The following is a 20513-nucleotide window of genomic DNA, read 5'->3' on the forward strand; positions in this document are numbered from 1 at the left end:
ATTTAGTGGTATGAATATAAAAGTCCAATGTTTATTTGTTTCTCTCAATAAATGCGACAGTAACTTTCAAGCAACTGCCACGCCATAACTACTAAACCGATTTAAATCAAATTTGGTACACAGATTATGTAAACACTGAGAAAGAACATAGGTTACATTATAATACGAAAAAAGGGTTTTAAGGGGAGATTTCCAGAATAAATAAAATGACTTGGAAATGCATGTTCTTCAATTTATTTTGTACAACACTGGATATGTTTCAGATTAGACAGAAATTATCAGTAGAAGTCAATTATAATGAAGTCAATTTATGCTGAGGAAGTAATAACACCCCAAGACAATTCACATAGCGACATCTAGTCCTAAAATAGTTAGCACTTGTATTATAGCTACAAAGCTACTTGTAACAAACAAATATGTACATTTATTTCTAAATACATATATGATACACATATGTACAAAACACTAAGACCCATACAAGCAATCATACACATGTATCATGTGAAAAATCACATACTGTATATGTTTGGTATCCGCGCTCCCAGCCCCTAAGTAACAGGTCTGACCTAATTTGGGGATTACAGATGATAGAAGTAAAAATTGTATTGTAGTAAATATGAATCTATATATAAATGAAATGAAAATCTATATAAATAAATTGAAATTACAGCCATCAGAAGTGAAGCGGCTAAATCGCGAAACCATCAAGATCGTAAAGCAAATCGTTAACTATGTAGCGCAGTGGTTATCACCTCACCACTGTAGCGTTATACATGTGATGAGGTGTCGCTACATAATATATTTGTTTAACACGTTGAAGAATCTTATTTCTCACATAGGGACCGGTATTTTTATTGTTAATTACGTATATTATTTTTTAAATATATTTTTAGTATACAATAATTAGAGGTAGACATTATTTAACACCTAGATTTATTTCAATTAAAGTGCCCACGGGTGATCACTCGCTCCCAACGTGTCAGTTTACTTTAATTGCGGAGTGACCCTTTGGCTATACATATAAATGAAATAACCGTTTTTTACTACATGCATATGAATATAAATATGATACATACACCAAAGTAACATTTTTTACAATTTTTGTCTGTTTTTCTGTTTGTTCCGGCTAATCTCTGAAATGACTGCTCCGATTTTGAGGGGAATTATTTTGGCAAGTAGCTGATGTAATAAGGAGCAACTTAGGCTACTTTTACTTCAGAATAAAGTTAAAATCCACGCCGACGGAGTCGTGAGTACAGCTAGTTATCAATAAAAAAATACCTATGTGAGAAATAAGATTTCTTAAAGCGGTCTTCAACGCGTTAATTTATCTAGGTAGTGAGGGTACAATATAATAATTGTACTAGTTATTGTATATTAGTACCTTTATTTGGTAGTGTGCTACATACCTTAGTAGTAACGCGTACATTCGACGCGGAGTCGTACCGTGGACTGACTTTACACTGAACTTAAATCTGTGTTATCTAAAGAGGTACTAATGGAAGGGTCTTGAGTGTTGACAGATATATTACTGGTCTAGGCACAATTGTAAAATTTTAAGTTTATTGTCTAAAATGTATACTACGATCACTGTCTATACTAATAGTACTATTATTAAATTGTAAATTTACTCTATTATTATTAGGTTTAGGTTTACTAGCTACTCATCTATCCTTAAATCCCCTTCATCAATATCGTAACTGCTATCATCTTCTACCTCTTTCTTTTCAGTAACATCGTTTGATGCGTACTGTATACCACTTATGTGAACTTCGACCTGATCTTTAACTAATATTGTGATGTTGGTTCCGTCTTGATGATGCATTGAACATTGGGGAATTGAGTTCCAATTTCCGTCGACGCATCTCATAGTACGAGGTCGTCCGTTATAGTCGGGTCTACACCGGGTCCTGATGACTGTACCGTCAGGCTCGTATGCATTGCAAGCCCGTCGTCTTTGTGAGGACCTGTCTGATAAGCAGGAGTATTCTACGCTGGGATGCGGTGTGAACCTGCAGGAACCTGCAATTTTTGGAGAGATTCAAGGTATTGTTAGCAAAGGAGTAGTTTTTTTTATGGCAAATAAAGTGGATTATAATAATAATCTCAGGACAATTCACACAGAGCCATCTAGACCCAAATTAGGTCAGCTAAAGCTTGTGGTATGGGTAGTTGATTACTGATACAAATACATAGATATAATTTTTTTTTGTAAATACATACATAGAAAACACCCAGACCGATACAAACAATCATACTTATGAATATAAATGTTTGTGTCATGCGAGTAATCGAACACGCGACCATCGGAAGTAAACCGCTAGACATTCGAGACCGTCTAAACTATTTATATTATGGACACTACGTTATCATGTGACATCCATGATACCACTTATGTATTGCCTTTCCAGATGACTAAGATGTTCACTGCCTAATCTGCACCCTACAACCGAAACATCTTACAAAGCAAGCTGCTTGGCGGCTGAATTCAAACGAGGGTAGAAATTACGATGGCCTAAGCCAAGGTAAAACTTGAGCTAAAACTAATGTCGTATCCGTTAGGCAGGAGTTGGCCTTCAGCTGTTCTATAAGTCCTTCCTTTGGTTTGAAGTGCCATCTGTACTGTGAAGGGCAACTGCGGCCAACAGATTTAGAGAAGTTAGAAAAAACAGTGTCATATTACTTACGGAGGCATTTGGGCAAATTCTCTGGAACCCAGTACCCTTGGAAACAGTATACAGTGCTGTCACCAGCTAATCTGTAACCTTGGTGACACGAAACATTTAGGAGATACATGTCCGCAGACTGGCCTGGGAAGTCGTTTGGACCGTTCGTGACCCTGTATCGTCCATTTTTTGGGTACGAGGGTAAAATGCAAACCCCTGGTTGAGTTGGGCTTCTGGGGAAGAAATAAAATAATACATCAATATATCGGAATATGCTGTTATGCCAGCGTCTTCTATAAGATGAACTTATGTTCATCTTATCACCCTCCACTGGTGCCACGCCAGCGTAAACCGTTAGTCCAAGCGGGTGCACCAATCATCGCTAAAAAACACTTCATTACATTTCTTTTATTTATGTTAATTGGTACATCAAAAAAGATTCATAAACCTGTTTTATATAGAAACGAAATATCTTTGGAAAGTTTACACTCTATCCTGAGGAGATAAAAACCATTGTTCCTAAGAATATCCTTAAATTCTTGTCCCTGACGGATCTAGGTAGCGAACTCAGAAAAAGGGCGAGCTCAATAGATCTATGCAGGTCGCAGTGCTACAGGTCCAAGCATCTGATAATAGCCGTAACCCCCAATAGAAAAAAAAATCCTCTTTTCAATCTTACAAACATTACTCCACTTACACACACTATAATTCTTAAACAAACCGTCAAAGTTGTTATGACATCGCCCTCTATAATATAAGATGAACTCAAGTTCATCTTATCATACACCACTGTTGCTCCGCCAGCGGAAACCGTCAGTCCAGCCGGGTTCACCATTCCACTGTTAATTCCAACTTCCATTAATGTCAACTTAATTTCTTTACTACTTTGTTTGATAATAGGCAGTGATTTATTAATATTTTTATTTTTAATTACATTTTTCTTTTGTTATTAAGAGAACAACAAACCGGTCAGTGCTCTGAAAATTCTAAGCACTATTTCCATTGGAGCTTACAATACATATAATCTGTAATCGTAATATTGAAATAACCGTTTTTTACTACACGCATATGAATATAAATACGGTACGTACACCAAAATAACATTTTTTACAATTTTGTCTGCCTGTATGCTGTTTGTTTCGACTAATCTCTGAAATGGCTGGACCGATTTTGACGGGACTTTTTTTGGCAGGTAGCTGATGTAATGTAAAAAATAAAGTTAAATTCCACGCGGACGATGAACAACGCAGTCGAGGGAACAGCTAGTAAAGTATAGAATACTAACTTGTTGTCATTATATTTGTTGGAGTCATCAGTAGCCACGACGTTGTGGCACAGTTCTTCAGATTCATCAGAACCGTCCGCACAGTCACGTACCTGAAAACCAACATTTCAAACACTATGAAAACCAATGCTAAAATTGTACTTAATAATTGGCGATGCTTTTGTTCTTAGAGATTATTTAATTCATCCCAACCTATAGGCGGCGAGTGTGAATATGTTTTCTGGAACGGTCAATTCCATTCGTCTTCACAAGTAAAGCAAGAGAGAGTCAATAAGAGAATGTAAGAGACGTACGCCGTTGCAAGGGGAGTCCCGGTCGACGCAGGAGCCGTAAGCGCACTGGAACAGGTACGGGAAGCAGGCCTATGCTGCGCAGGACCCACCCGTAAGAGAGAGAGTTGATAAGAGAATGTAAGAGACGTACGCCGTTGCAAGGGGAGCCCCGGTCGACGCAGGCGCCATAAGCGCACTGGAACAGGTACGGGAAGCAGGTCTGCGCCACGCAAGTTTCCACCCGCTCGTCCGACCCATCCGAGCAGTGCCGCACGCCATCACATTGGTCAGAGACTGGGATCTGCTCTCCGTTGTGGCATTTGAAGAAACTATTTAGACAGATTATAAATCTATTAATAATAATAAAACGACAACAATTACTATATCAGGTTAAGATCCATGCGGTTCCCCCTGGAAATCATTATGGCAAATTGTTGTTTCCTAAGAAGAGTTGCTTAACCTGACTTCATGCTCATTTTATCATCTTCCACCTGTATACCGTTGGTGCAAGCCGTTTCATAATTCTGGTAAATGTTGTAACAAGCAATATCCTGATGAACGAAAGAACTGACTCTTAACCTCACGCTTCCACAAAGTATTTTCCCTAACAGGTATAATTAAAAGACTGACAGGATGGGCAAGGATTCGTTCCTGCAGCGTGGATGCAGTTCATCCGAGTTGTCGGCGCAGTCCTGTACGCCATTGCAGGGCGCCGTCCCGTCTACACACGCGCCGTATGTGCACTGGAACCAGTTGTTCTGACAACTGAAACAATAATTTAATTCTTACCTTAGCACTGTTACATATAATAATAATAACAATCATCTTTGTCTCAAATAAAAAGTAATACAATTGTTGCCAATACAATAATAAAATTAAAAGTAATGAAGGAGACAAAACGGTCTATAACTCAGGAGGGGCAGTGAGTCCACCCTCTCTGCTATTCTGTATAGCCTTTACCATTAATTAATACAATAAGATATATGTAGGCCTATCGAAAAGTGCTGAAGAGCAAGCGTCGAAGACTGAACGAGGCCACAAACCCCAATTTCAATGTAGTAGTTCTGACAGTTGTAGTTGGAAGTTGGAATATTACTAATTTCATATTAAATCTCTAAAACAGTTGTTATTATGGCAACTGTGCTTTGCTTTACAAGTTTTGAGATACATTCATTCAAACATCGAATGGTTTATGTTTTTCGAGCTATTCCAATGCTGTTGGTCTTTACAGTTTCACCGAACGATAGGGGGCGAGTGCAGATGGCACTGCAAAACAGCGGAAGGACTTATGGAGCGGAATGCCAACTCCTGCCTGAAGGATACGACTTTAGTTTGAGTCGACCCTCGGTTCAGACCTTCGTAATTTCGACCTCCATTTTGTATTGGTCGGGGGACCGATCGGAGGGAGCATCTACTTCAGCGCCATCCAGCAGCCAGTAATGAAGTTACTTTATGGATTTAATGGGAGCGAAGCCGCAGGTAAATGCTAGTAATATTATAAACGCGAAAATTTGTGGGTATGGATGGATGTTTGTTACTCTTTCACGCAAAAACTACCGAACGGATTTTAATAAAACTTTACAGTAGTGTAGCTTATACATTGGAATAACACATAGTCTATAATTTAAAAAGGTATAAAGTAAATTGAGTAATTGTGATGCAGACGAAGTTTAAATGTTACCTTTTTGTCTTGTTTATTATTGTTTTCTTTATCATTTTATACATAACTAGCTTTTGCCCGCGGCTTCGCTCGCGTTCATTTATCCCCTTAGAGGTGGAATTTATCAAAATCCTTTCTTATGGGATGCCTGCGTCATAGTAGCTTTATGCATGCAAAGTCTCAACCCGATCGGTTTAAAATTGACAAAGTTTCATACAAACTTTCATCCGCTATTTTATCCCCTTGGGGGTAGAATTAATAAAAATCCTTTCTTAGCGGATGCCTACGTCATAACATCTACCTGCATGCCAAATTTCAGTCCGATCCGTCCAGTGGTTTGGGCTGTGCGTTGATAGATCACTATGTCAGTCACCTTTGAGTTATATGTGTATCTAATTGTATTTTCTATGAGAGGAACAACAGAGAGTTTTATTCATGCATTCAAAAACTATACTAACCGACTGTTTCTACAGAGAGAGTGCGTCTCGTCGCTACCGTCCGGACAGTTCACGATACCGTCACACATACCGTCGAAACCGATGCAAGTACCATCCCGGCATCTCCATTGATTGGGCCTGAATTCACAATTATATTATTTTTTTTTCATTTAATGTATTTATATTACAGTTATTTTTAAACTTTCATGTTTAATATACATTATTTATATTGTAAGGGTTGTTTCTACACTCGTTGATAATGATAATTGATAATCTATGGGGATGATAAATAAAAGATACGTCCCGTAGTGAGCTCTTGATGTTATACACTGATTTATGCTACGTAAGTGATAATTTATAAGTACATGATTATTATTGTTCAAAATCTACCCTATACCATCGTAAACACAGATTATTATATTAGAGTCTGTTAGTTTTCTGTTCCCGCGCGTTCCCTTCCCCTCCCTAACTAGTAACAAAGAAAGCTAGCGAAGATATCTTCGAGACCCTGAAGCCCAAGAAATCCGCAGAACCATAAAGGTAAATGACTGACGCTTCCTTATTTTCCCTATATATATACAGAGAGTAAATTCCCTAACATTTTGGTAGCAGAGTAGTTTCCCAAACAATTATAGTACGGTATTCCATACATATATCATTAACTGGGTCTTAACACGAATAATTTTATGAAACACGACTATTTTCAATAGCGATTTTAATTTATATGGCAAAACAACGTTTGCAGTTCAGCTAGTATATGTATAAAATATATACAACCCTAAAAACAAGGTTTATCAGGTCAGTCAGTAATTATATCTATTTATACGTACCGACATGTCGCCCTTTTGTCTCTATTAAGAACTGCCTCCTCAAATTTCAGTAGATATCTGAAAAATATTTCAAACATTAAACTGTTTCTATTATAAAGCAGCTTGTTTTTAAGATGTTTCCATGTTTCCATTTATAGGTTTACATGATCATCGCTAAAAACACTTGGTTATTTTATTTATGTTAACTGGTACATCAATAAAGATTCATAAATGTATGCCTTTTTTATATATAAACGAAATATCTCCTTTGGAAAGTGTTTGCTGAAGTTATTTGAATATATTGTACACTGAATTTAATAGTGACGCCACGGAATGTTCGAGAAGAAGTGAAAAATGTGTTTAAAGTTAAATATGTTATGTAAATAATAAATTGTTGTTTTTCTTTTAGATGTAGTATAACAAGATAATTTCAATATAATAATGAATAAAAAAAAATAACATCGATGAAATAAATATAAAATAAAATAAAATAACATCGATGTACCATGCGTGACGTTCCAAATTTGAATTTTATTAATTTTATTTTTAAATATATTAAATGGCTATTTGCGATCGCAAGCAGAAAGTTTTCACTCTATCCCGAGGAGATAAAAACCATCGCTCCTAAGAATATCCTTCAATTCTTGTCCCTGACGGGTCTAGGTAGCGAACTCTAAAAAGGGCGAGCACAATAGATCTATGCAGGTCACAGTGTTACAAGTCCAAGTACCTGACAATAGCCCAAACTCCTAATAAAAAAATTCCTTTTATAATTTTTTATATGCTTTGTAATAAGTATTTCACCTTTTCGATTTCATAAGTGATATTCTTAAGAAACCATCAAAGCAAACAGCATAGCGGCAGAGATTGGTGAAAAAAAAACACATAAATAATAATTATAAATAATTAAAACAATTCCCAATTATGGCATTAGTTCTTAAGTTAGATTAAGTTTTTAAAAATGTAAACACCAAGTAATCTGGACGTTATTTGCTTATTACAAGACTTCAAATGCAGTGACCCGAGGGTTGTCTCCTCCGGAGTCGTTGCTAGCAAAGGAGTTCGTCGAGGCCCCAACTTTCACTCCCCTAGGGGGGTGCGGATGATCTGTGTCAAAGTATACCTTGAATTCATTCCTGAGTAATACACAGGTAAGATACCCATTTTACCTGTCCAAATGTCTTTGGTCGGTGGTTACTTCTGTGAGAATTGAAGGAGTGCCTGAAAAACATAAATATCTTATATATATATGACGATGATGGTAAACAGGCATACGGCCCATCTGATGGTAAATGGTTACCGTAGCTTATGAACGCCTGAAACACCAGGGGCGTCACGTGCTCTTTGCCGATCATTATGAATGCTTAATATTCTTGAAAATCCCCATGAAAATCGGTAAACCAAGATACCCTGAATTTCTACCCTTCTCTCACCAACTCCTATCCTTACTAATATTATAAATGCAAAAGTAACTATGTCTGCCTGTCTCGCTTCCACGCCAAAATTACTGAACCGATTTAAATGAAGTTTGGTACGCAGATAGTCTAAACTCCGAGGAAGGACATAGGCTACTTTTTAATGTGAAATAAAGGTTGTAAGGGATTAAAAGGGGAGGAGGGAGGAGCAGAGAGAAGGGTTGTATGAAGGTATCGTCCTTTTTGGCTTGACAATCAATACAAAAGCCGCTACGCTATCATATATCAAGAAAGCAGTCTGAAAAATAAATTATAACGTTGTCCGCAAATAAACTTATTTACAGTGTCAGCTAGTCATACTTTGAAGCAATTATTTTTTATTAGTAATATATTATTAATTATCAATTAAATACACTATAAGTAGTCAATGTCGCAGTAGTTCCTAAGTGGGGTCAGCTTAGTAATATATTCTAAAGCAGAGGTTCCCAAACTTCTTTGTGTCGTAGACCTCTAGCCATATTTTTCGGTTCTGGGTAGACCTCCCATTCTTATCTGGTATTGATTTTTTTTGTAAATTTCTAACTGTAGTAAAGTTTAGTGTTAAAAACAACAAGATGACCGTTGTCGTAGACCCTTTGCAGTTTATTATAGACCCCTATAGGTCGATATTCACTTTGGGAACCACTGCTCTAAAGTAATATAAATAAACACTTTAGTAGTCTTGTTACAGTATGTTGGGAATATCCAATTATATATGGAATGCGTCATATATTTACAATTCTGGGGAAAACCGATTGCACCAATGAACGGGTAATTACAAATCCCTAACATCTAAGTGATTACAAATCGTGAGAGTAAAATATTTGTTTATATTGTAGGTTCACTATTTATATGCTGACTAGCTGACCCGGAAAACGTTGTATTGACATATATATTAATATCGCTATTAAAAAATAGGGGTTGGTGATTGACGGGTGAAAATTTAGGGTGGTAGTGATTCTTTAACGCCACAATATAAATAATAAAAAAAAATAGCTAAGAAATCTATACATATAAATAAAATTGGATTGTTTGTAAAATTTAAATAACCGTTTCTTACTACATGCATATGAATACAAATATAGTATATCGGTGAAAATTAAGCGGTTTATGTATTTTTAATGGCACTAATAAAAAAAAAATTTGAGGATAAAACGAAAACAAATGTTTTGGGGTGAGCCACCTATTATTTAGGGGTATAAAAAATAGTTATAAACCTATTCTCAGACCTACTGAATACATATATAAAATTTCATCAAAATCGGTCAAGCTATTTCGATGGAGTATAAACACGAAACTGTGACACAAGAATTTTATATACAAACGAAGTGTGAAAGTAGTCGCATATGTGTGTTCGTACAAAAGATTTTATTTACCATCTACACGCTGCTCTTCAGTTTACCCGTGAACGTGGCGGTTGAAACACTGCCGAAATATCGGGAATTGATTAAAAATAAAACGTGGTAAGAATCCGTGATTTTTACTTCTTACGTTTCACTATTCGACACTAGATGGCGTTACTTTAAAATGTTAGATTTTTTTTATATGGCCGTATTTTTTAAAGGATGCTAATGGACTGGTACTCTACCATATCCAATATAGATAAAAGACTTGAAGTGTTGGATACTATAAAATGTAGGAATTTGAAATACCTTGGCCATAAAAAAGTAGTCTTTTGCAATTCCAGAAAAAAATTCAGACGCGCAAGACTGGGCAACTTAAGTATAACTTAAGACAGTAGTTCGGGATTAACACCAGATCCCCGTTCAGAACAATTGTCGACAACCTTCAGATCATCAGGATGATCCATAACCTCCAGAAGGAGAAGGCACATAAAGAAGCAGAAGGGAATAGTGCATCCGCCTGTGCTAACTTAACGGTTTAGCAGAACGTCAGATCTGTCGTGAGGAATTTATTATGATGGTCTGAGCAGAACGTCTAAGGTATATTGCTAGAAATGAGGATGATAATATGAACATTCATCGTGATCGTGACAAATTTACCAGGAATTTATTATGATGGTCTCCAGAGGGAACCGTGTGGAGGTCAACCTAACGAGGTATATTGCTAGAAATGAGGATGATAATATGAACATGAGGTCAGGTCAGTTAGTTCATCGTGACAAATTTACCAGGAATTTATTATGATGGTCTCCAAGATGAACGAGGTATATTGCTAGAAATGAGGATGATAAGATGAACATGAGGTCAGGTCAGTTAGTTCATCGTGACAAATTTACCAGGAATTTATTATGATGGTCTCCAGAGGGAACCGTGTGGAGGTCAACCTAACGAGGTATATTGCTAGAAATGAGGATGATAAGATGAACATGAGGTCAGGTCAGTTAGTTCATCGTGACAAATTTACCAGGAATTTATTATGATGGTCTCCAGAGGGAACCGTGTGGAGGTCAACCTAACGAGGTATATTGCTAGAAATGAGGATGATAATATGAACATGAGGTCAGGTCAGTTAGTTCATCGTGACAAATTTACCAGGAATTTATTGATGGTTTCCTGAGGGAAGGTTGTGGAGGTCGATTTAATGGTACATTACAAGAAATGGTGTCAGATTACTAAGAATCCCCTCTCCTTCCTAAATTGCGGTGTTAAGATCTTCGCTAGAATTGATACATACAGCTTCTTCAGTATTTTGTTTAAAACATATAAAATAACCTCTGTGAAAAGAGCACTGCCCCGTTGGTCCAGATGTTTAGCATACTTACTGCTTTACTTCCAATTGTCGCGGGTTCGATCGATTCCTCGCAAGATACAAACGAGGCCATTGTAGAAAACCGATTTCATCACATTATTAAGGATAAATCAAAAACTACTTGTCACAACATGACCAAATTTCTGTGAGGCCACACGAGAAGAGACCACTCTCTAATAAAAAATGAATCAGAAAAATCGGTAACACTACACACATTTTCTGAAATAACACACATAAATATAGTGGAATTGAGAAACTTAATGGTCTTAATATATAAGAGATTTGCCTGCAATGATTACATCCGCGCAAAACCGGGGTAAGCCGCTAGTTATAATATTTTGTCAACAATTATCATTGTATATAAAACCTTCTCGATATGTCAATATCAAAGAGTATCACTATTAATTGATAAGGACTGGCCATAAAAAACGTAATAAAAAAAGAAATATTCTTACCATAGAGTAAAAATATGAATAAACACAAAAACATTGTAATAACTGTATTAAAAAATCTATAATCGTATTAATTATCATAAATAATTAACAATATTGACTACATGAATCTATTATTAACAATATATCACGACATCACTCTCTCAATACCAAACACAGACTAAATATTATATACGACACGAGATCAATGCAAAAACAAACTTGAAGTTCCTTAATAAATAACGAATAATAGATCTTATTACTTTAGGTATAGATTTTATATTATGTTTTACATATATGAGAATACAGATAAATGTGAAGTTCAGATTCCGTGTGACCGCTAGAACTGGTCATGTATTCTACGTACATACGTTAGGGTTCCCACTATAGTCTGTTTTTTAATCCCGGAGACCGGAGAAATTGACGGATGTAAATGTCAAATTTTCAAATAATAATACACTTTATTAATTTTGGAATAATGCCTTTTATAGAAATACCAACAAATTATTTCTGAAACCTGTAAAAATGGGTAATTAATATTAATTTTTCTATAGAGCCACAAGCCTATTTAAAAATTGCAAAAACATGGCAACATCGGTAGTGTAAAATTTATCTCCGGTATTTAAAAAAAACAGACTATAGGCTCAGTTTAACATTTAGGCAAAATAGCATAGAAAAAAAAAATAAAGTGGAAATTTAATTGGAAAACTTGTTACTCAATAGATAGAGTATTTATTTTTTTCAAAATAGCACTTAGAAAGAAAAAAAAAATAAAGTGGAAATTTAATTGGAAAACTTGTTACTCAATAGATAGAGTATTTATTTTTTTCAAAATAGCACTTAGAAAGAAAAAAAAAATAAAGTGGAAATTTAATTAGAAACTTGTTACTCAATAATAATTTATTTTTTTCAAAATAGCACTTAGAAAGAAAAAAAAAATAAAGTGGAAATTTAATTGGAAAACTTGTTACTCAATAGATAGAGTATTTATTTTTTTCAAAATAGCAGAATGAAAGAAAAATAAATAAAGTGGAAATTTAATCAGAAAACTTGTTACTCAATAGATACTCTGTTGAAACTAAGAAAAATGCTTAACAACGCACTTGCAATTCCCTTGGAGTTGCGGGTGCTCATGGGCGGAGGTAATCACTTACCATCAGGTGAGCCGCAAGCTCGATTGTCCCTTATGCTATATACAACTAGCTTTTACCCGCGGCTTTGCTCGCGTTAATTTATCACCTTAGGGGTGGAATTTATCAAAATCCTTTCTTAGGGGAGGCCTACGTCATAGTAGATTTATGCATGCAAAGTCTCAGCCCGATCGATTTAAAATTGACAAAGTTTCATACAGACTTTCATGCCCTATTTTATCCCCTTGGGGGTAGAATTAATCAAAATCCTTTCTTAGCGGATGCCTACGTCATAACATCTACCTGCATGCCAAATTTCAGCCCGATCCATCCAATGGTTTGGGCTGTGCGTTGATAGATCACTATGTCAGTCACCTTTGAGTTATATATATATATATCTATATATAGTTTATTACCGCTACCATTAGCATGTGTGAGACCACAAACATTCGGTGCGGAACCATGACCATTGCTATTGGAAGCGTTATAACTTTCCCTATAGGTTCCCCATCGTACTAGGCATCGCACTTCTAATATACTGAAAAAACAATAAAGTAATATGTTTTAAGAAAGTGGCAACCCTAATTTTGTGTCTAGTTTTATATATTTTTTGTCATATACATACAGAATACTGAGTTCTGGGGTATCATTACCTTAAAATACATTATATGACTAGCTTTTGCCCGCGGCTTCGCTCGCGTTATATTATCCCCTTAGGGGTGTAATTTATCAAAATCCTTTCTTAGGGGATGCCTACGTCATAGTAGCTTTATGCATGCAAAGTCTCAGCCCGATCGGTTTAAAGTTGACAAAGTTTCATACAAACTTTCATTCCCTGTTTTATCCCTTTGGGGGGTAGAATTAATCAAAATCCTTTCATAGCGGATGCCTACGTCATAACATCTACCTGCATGCCAAATTTCAGCCCGATCCGTCCAGTGGTTTGAGCTGTGCGTTGATAGATCACTACGTCAGTCACGTTTGAGTTATGTATATTTAGATTTCCAATCGCGGAAACTATAAAAACCACTATTAGCGATTATGTATGGACTATTTCACAGTTTTAATTGCATTCAGCAATAAGGCCGCTTTATTATATATATATGTATATGACGACCTCGGTGGTCTAGCACACCGCATTACGTCCGATGGTCGCGGGTTCGATTCCTCGCACGGCACAAACATTTGTATTCATGAGTATGATTGTTTATATCGGTCTGAGTATTTTCTATGTATAATATGTATTTATTTACCAAAAAATGTATCCATGTATTTATATCAGTTGTCTAGTACCCAAAACATAAGCTCTGCTTAGCTTGATACTAGATGGCGCTGTGTGAAGTGTCCTGAGATATTATTATATTTATATTTATCCCCCTCGATGGTCTAGCGGTTTAGCACACCGCTTTTCTTCCCACGGTCGCGGGTTCGATTCCCCGCACGGCACAAACATTTGTATTCATGACTATAATTGTTTGTATCGGTCTGAGTGTTTTCTATGTACAATATGTATGTAATTACAAAAAAAAATTATATATTTATATCAGTTGTCAAGTACCCATAACACAAGCTCTGCTTAGCTTGAGACTAGATGGCGCTGTGTGAATTGTCCTGAGATATTATTATTATATATATAAAGATAGTATTTATACGTGTACTTTTGTAAAAACTCGTCTGCGTGTGTACTGTCTCACCTATTTCAGCCAAGCAGCTTGCTTTGTAAGCCGTTTCGGTTGTAGGGTGCAGATTAGACAGTGAAATTACAGGGTAAGAGGCGTGACATCTTAGTACTCTGGAATGGCAACGAGTGAGTGGTATCACGGGTGTCACGTGATAGGCAGTGAAATAACAAAATTAACACTCTTAAATACATTTTATAAAGCGAGCAATATAGTGGATGAAATATATGACACAGCGACACACGTGACTTTGTACAAAGTCCACTTCGGTAAAAGTTAGATAGATAGATAGATAGAATATGCATCATGATCATCGGATAGTAAAGCGGTGTACTAAACCACTAGACTAGCGAGGCTGTCATTGAATGATTGAATATAAAATTACGTGTCACGTTGTTTGTCCGCGATTGCAGACTTGATTTGCACACTGTGTGCATTTTGATACAACTTGAAAGATACGATAGAATAAAAATGGAAAATTCAATATAGAAAATTATTTATTCATATAAACTTAATTTAAGCACTTCTGAATAGTCATAACAACTATTTTTTTACCTACCGCTTCTTTCGGAAAGCACGAGCAAGAAACTTGTGTGTTGCTCTTTTAAATAATCCTTGTAAGTTTACATTTACAAGTCGAAACGTGTGAATACAAACTACCAACCAGTACTAATTTATTAGGATCAAATATAAATCTATACATATAATTAAAATTGGAGTGTCTGTTTGTAATATTGAAATAATCGTTTTTTACTACATGCATGTGAATATAAATGCGGTACATAACATAACATTTTTTATAATTTTTGTCTGTCTATCTGTCGGTCTGTTTGTTCCGGCTAATCTCTGAAATGGCTGGACCGATTTTGACGGGACTTTTTTTGGCAAGTAGCTGATGTAATAAGGAGTAACTTAGGTTACTTTTATTTTAGAAACATAAACTTAAATTAACTTAAAAGACGAAATCGCGGGAGCATATGTACATAGCTACAATCTGGACTCATCATATCACCTCCTACTTTCCTGCTGCTGTTACAAAGAACAATAATATATAAATAATAGCGGCCCCGACAAATCCTGTAAGGGTTTTTAGGTTGTATTTATATTTTTAGGGTGTAATATCTTTTATTTTAGAAAAAATAAAGTTAAATTCCACGCGGACGAAGTCGCGGGAACAGCTAGTACATAATAAGATTAAATCAGTCGTAGTGATAAGATAGGATATCTTACATCTCAATTTATAGTCGCAATATTATTTTATTCAAGCAACGCGTGACCGGGTCTGCTAGTAGTGTATGTAGTTTAATGATATGTAATTTGATGTTTCTCCATAGGTATTCATTAAAAGGTATCTGTCTATTATTATACGGTAAAATGTGGTTATGTTTATGTATTACAAGCAGTACCCGCGACTTCGTCCGCGTGGAATTTAACTTTATTTTTCTAAAATATAAGTTGCCTAAGTTACTCCTTATTACATCAGCTACCTGCCAAAAAAAGTCCCGTCGAAATCGGCCCAGCCATTTCAGAGATACAAATAGATAGCCGGAACAAATAGACAGGCAGACAGACAAAAATTGTAAAAAATATTATTTTAGTGTACCTTATATTATTTATGCACCTTATATTCATATGCATGTAGTAAAAAACGGTTATTTTAATATTACAAACAGACACTCTAATTTTATATATATGTATAGAAGATGTATAGATAAGCAGCAATTGTATTAGTTTTTATTTCAGACATATTATTATTATTATTATTAAACATTATATACTGTATATACATTTTAATTTATTTACTAGTTGTGTAAGTCACTTTATGCTTTTACAAATAGGATGGGCAGTTGTTGATAATCAAAATATTTATTAAATAAATTATAAAATAAGTCATTTATACTAATTATAATAATTATTTTTAAATTTATGAAATAAAAGATTAAACTCACCATTTCCTACAATTGTATGTGTTATCCTAAGGTTGCCTTAAAAAAATTGCATTTAGCAATAAGGCTGCCTTGTTTTATTTATGTAGACATATGTATAGTTTACTAATTTTTACCTTCTATCATTGTCATACATAATATAAATAAGACATATTCTCACTATCTATCTAAAAGAAGTCTATTATTCTATCAAAAATGACTTTTTATATTGAAAAGTATTCATAATTATTTCCACCACTTATATAGTATCTTTTTTCCTTAGTTATCTTTATTCTCCAATACGGGTAAGTATACTCATAATTACTCTGAACATTATCTACTGATTCCTGAAACGATTTTATTAAAAAAAAAATATAGATTTCAAATCATGATAATACTTGGTGGAAGCTAGTAAGTAAAAAAAAATAAATAATAATTACTGCTAATATTAAATTAATATGAGCCACAGACAACCAACAATCTATGAGTGTGATTAAACCTTGTCATGTCGTTCATTCCACAAGCTGAGTGACTTTGTAAAAAGTCGCCTACATCTTATTATAGAAGCTATGTTTCGGTTGTATATAGACTCAGATGAGGCAATGAAATTACAGAATGAGGTATGCATCTGAATACTCAGCTTGTGGTACTTACTATTGATGTATATATCCGACCTGCAACAATTTTAACCTAAAAAATAAAAATTGTTATTTTACCGCGAAACGCTAAACGCTTTTTACGTACTTTTTGTGGCTTTATAAAACATAAACTGTACTATACAGTTACCAATAGTTCTTATAAAACCCAAATAGTAGTTGAAAAGCAATACAATAACATTCACGCTGTATTTTTAGGGGTAGACAGAGATAAGGCAGGTAGATCGTCAGCTATTATATACGTATTAAATATTAATAAATGCAACGAAGAAATGAGGTCAAACAACTGTGTCGCGTGCTACATTGAATCGATTGCATTCTCGACCCAATTTCATTGAACATGATATGCTGTTTCGTACCATTGTAGTTAAATTACCGTGCATACTTATATTTTTATAGATTTTGAGGCTGTATGACGTTGTTCCTATGTCTTTTAATTGCATTTAAAATACTATTACTATTTGTTTATGGTTTTTCCTTTCCCGCCAAAATATAGAAGCCACAGATTTTTTTTCCCATATTCGTCCATCTCCTTTTCAATGCCACAGATTATGTAACCTACATCATCATCTTGCTTATTTTTTTTGGCTGCTGATGACAATAGCAGGAAAAATGTTAATAAATATGAACATAGAAAAAAAATTGTGTTTGTAGGAATCTTTGACTGCATTTTTTTAGCAATTGTTTGCATAGATTAATTTTGAAGGTTTTTTATTCGCGTCTACAAACCCACTTCAATTACAATTAAACAATATGCAAGCTAATTTTTATAATTTGTACAGTACTCCTTTACTCACAATAAGTACATGAAATGTAAAATAAATTATCCAATTTTCATTCTTCGCATTGCTAATTTTATCTTAAATTAATTTTATTAATTCAGAAATGAATAAAAATATTATTTTTTGTGTTTTACAAATTTTCTTTTTGTTGTCTTAAACGTAAAAAAAAATAAGTTTAAAACAACAAAAAGGAATATTTGTATATCAATTATAAGATATATTAAGATAATTAATAATCAAAATCGTGCTGTCATACCCGCTATTTCACTTTGAATTGACCAAATCAACCAATACATACCATTTTGGTTAAATAAACAAGTTTTGTAAAACTTAATTTTTCTGTGTGCTTTTGTTTCTGCACACAGCATTGTAAAGCAAAACTTATATTTTACGATTTTATAACTTCTTATTTTACTAATATTATAAACGCGAAAGTTTGTGAGTATGGATGGATGGATGTTTGTTACTCTTTCCCGCAAAAACTACTGAACGGGTTTTGATGAAACTTTGCAATAATATAGCTACCTAACATCAGAATAACACATACATAGACTATACATATGACGCAAGTTAAACCGCAAGCACAGGTTGTCATAAAATAAAAGTAAAAGAGTCGAAAATAACAATCAAATAAACACATGCAGTAGGAAGTTTGTACTTTGAACAAACATATCTAAAATTCTGTTATTATTACTGTATTGAAAGACCATTGTGGCGTACGATAACATTTGATTGTCGGTCTGTACGTCCATTTCTCCCCCAGCTATTATAATGGTAAATAGGTCAAACAGAGGTTAATACTGGATAATTTGCCGCAGGGACTCACGAGTTGGGGGTAACTGTGATAAAGTCGTGTTATGGACATTAACTTATGAAAGTATGGATGTTTGTCATGATACTCATTAATTATACAGACAATATCGATGAACAGAATAAATAATAGACAGCTGACAATGATTTATGGTCGAGTGAACGTAAATATTTGAGGAAATGAAATATAAACATAATGAAAAACAAAATTTTCAGGCTCACGTCAGGAACAAAATCACTTTTGTATAAATCTGTGTAACAAAATCTTTTATCACGGCATATTCATAAGATTTTTTTTAGAAGCATTACTGTACGTTACATATATAAAATTTTGGCGGCATATTTATAAGAAGTCGTTTTTTTTTATTAGAGGATGGTACGTATATTCATTTTGGTCTCACCAAAGGCTGTGCCTTTTATTAAACGTATTGTTAATTGCTCTGTGGTACCACAGTTTATTAAAAAATATTTATTATCTATTTTTAATAGGTGACAAAATAATATTAAAAAATCATTTATTTCATGTTGGTCTTTTTTCATGTAAGTACGAAGTATTTTAAAACTAGACTAGGCTGTCCGGTCTAAGGACTTTTATCTGTTCCCCCATTAAAAAGGAGATGAACGAATGAGAGATAAAAATATATATAGGACATTTTTGTCACTTATGGAAATCAAGTTTTTTGTATTAATAGTTTAAATATTTTTTCCCTATCGTTTAATTTAGTCTATACATTAAAGAATAGACTAGAAATACTACGGGATTGCTTTTCTATAGGTTGATAACATTGTATCTTTTTTAGGTTGTACCTACACTTATATAATTTTTTTAAATTTTATTCTTTATTGTACAATTGGCGAGTTTAATGCCATACCATTACATGCCATACCATTCTCTACCAGCTAAGCTGTAGGTACAAAGAGAAAGCGTTGTAGTGGTGAAAAACTGTGACAAAAACTATAATAGATATATAAATATATTATACAATTAAAATATACATAAATAAATAAAAATATTTCTGTCAACACTCGAGATCCATCCCTTACTACCTCTCCAGATAACATAGACTTAGGTTCAGTGCAAACTTACTCCACGTTACGACTCTGCGTCGAACGTACGCGTTACTAATAAGTCACCAAATAAATATAGCAATGTACATAAAATAAATAGTACAATTATTTCACCAATATACTCACTACCTACATACTTCAATAAACAATATATTATGTAGCGACACCTCATCACATCATATATAACGCTACAGTGATGAGGTGATAACCACCGTGCTACAAGGTACCTATGTCAAAAATTAAATGAAAATCTCGTGCATGAACAACTATTGTCATGCAGGTTTGTCATTTGAATAATCGGTTAGCGAGTAATAATAGGCTTACTCAGTAAATATGTTTTAACAGAAGTTTTAAATTTGTTTAAAGGGAACATGTTATTATGTACATCCTACTAATATTATAAACGCAAAAATTTATGACTATGGACGGATGTTTGTTACTCTTTCACGCAAAAACTACTGAACGTATTTCGATGAAATTTTATAGTAATATAGCTTATATATCAGAATAACATATAAGCTATAAATTATGTAAATTGGGCGAAATATAATAGGTGTAAAGCAGACGAAGTTACGCGGGTCAGCTAGTATTATATACCTATATTTAATTGAATTGTAAAAGTATACAATGTTTTGTAATATCGATATATTTTCCACTAGATCATTATAGTATTCTATCTGGGTGTTTGCTATGTATAATAGGAATTTACGAAAAAAACTATCTGTGTATTTGTATCA

At 34.3% G+C, this 20513-nt stretch overlaps 2 protein-coding genes across 2 annotated transcripts; both read right to left on the bottom strand.

Annotated features, from left to right (window-relative positions):
- Positions 1–1588: 1588 nt before the first annotated feature.
- On the bottom strand, positions 1589–5328 carry LOC131840822 (modular serine protease-like). The gene is made up of 7 exons (XM_059189018.1): positions 5267–5328; positions 4854–4988; positions 4375–4552; positions 4245–4313; positions 3952–4043; positions 2688–2899; positions 1589–2022 (listed from the first exon to the last, which is right to left on the bottom strand). Exons 1-7 carry the CDS (start codon positions 5326–5328, stop codon positions 1661–1663), a joined length of 1110 nt encoding a protein of 369 aa, XP_059045001.1. The 3' UTR covers positions 1589–1660.
- A 1003-nt stretch (positions 5329–6331) lies between these two features.
- On the bottom strand, positions 6332–11889 carry LOC131840823 (G-protein coupled receptor GRL101-like). Its single transcript, XM_059189019.1, has 4 exons — positions 11751–11889; positions 8299–8350; positions 7151–7207; positions 6332–6458 (listed from the first exon to the last, which is right to left on the bottom strand). The coding sequence occupies exons 1-4, from the start codon at positions 11782–11784 to the stop codon at positions 6332–6334; spliced, it is 270 nt and encodes an 89-aa protein (XP_059045002.1). The 5' UTR covers positions 11785–11889.
- Positions 11890–20513: the final 8624 nt, after the last annotated feature.

The sequence above is a fragment of the Achroia grisella genome, unplaced genomic scaffold (assembly GCF_030625045.1).
Source record: "Achroia grisella isolate CSIRO2021 unplaced genomic scaffold, CSIRO_AGI_Agris_v1 utg149, whole genome shotgun sequence".
NCBI classification, from domain to species: Eukaryota; Metazoa; Arthropoda; class Insecta; order Lepidoptera; family Pyralidae; genus Achroia; species Achroia grisella.

Coding starts and splice junctions, on each gene's coding strand:
- LOC131840822 (XM_059189018.1), bottom strand. CDS start 5,328: ATGAAATTAGTAATATTCCAACTTCCAACTACAACTGTCAGAACTACT. Junction 4,044..4,244: donor GGGACTCCCCTTGCAACGGC/GTACGTCTCTTA, acceptor GTTGGTTTTCAG/GTACGTGACTGTGCGGACGG. Junction 2,023..2,687: donor GAATTTGCCCAAATGCCTCC/GTAAGTAATATG, acceptor CAAAAATTGCAG/GTTCCTGCAGGTTCACACCG.
- LOC131840823 (XM_059189019.1), bottom strand. CDS start 11,784: ATGTTTTTGTGTTTATTCATATTTTTACTCTATG. Junction 8,351..11,750: donor ATTCATATTTTTACTCTATG/GTAAGAATATTT, acceptor TATGTTTTTCAG/GCACTCCTTCAATTCTCACA. Junction 7,208..8,298: donor GACCAAAGACATTTGGACAG/GTAAAATGGGTA, acceptor AATATTTTTCAG/ATATCTACTGAAATTTGAGG.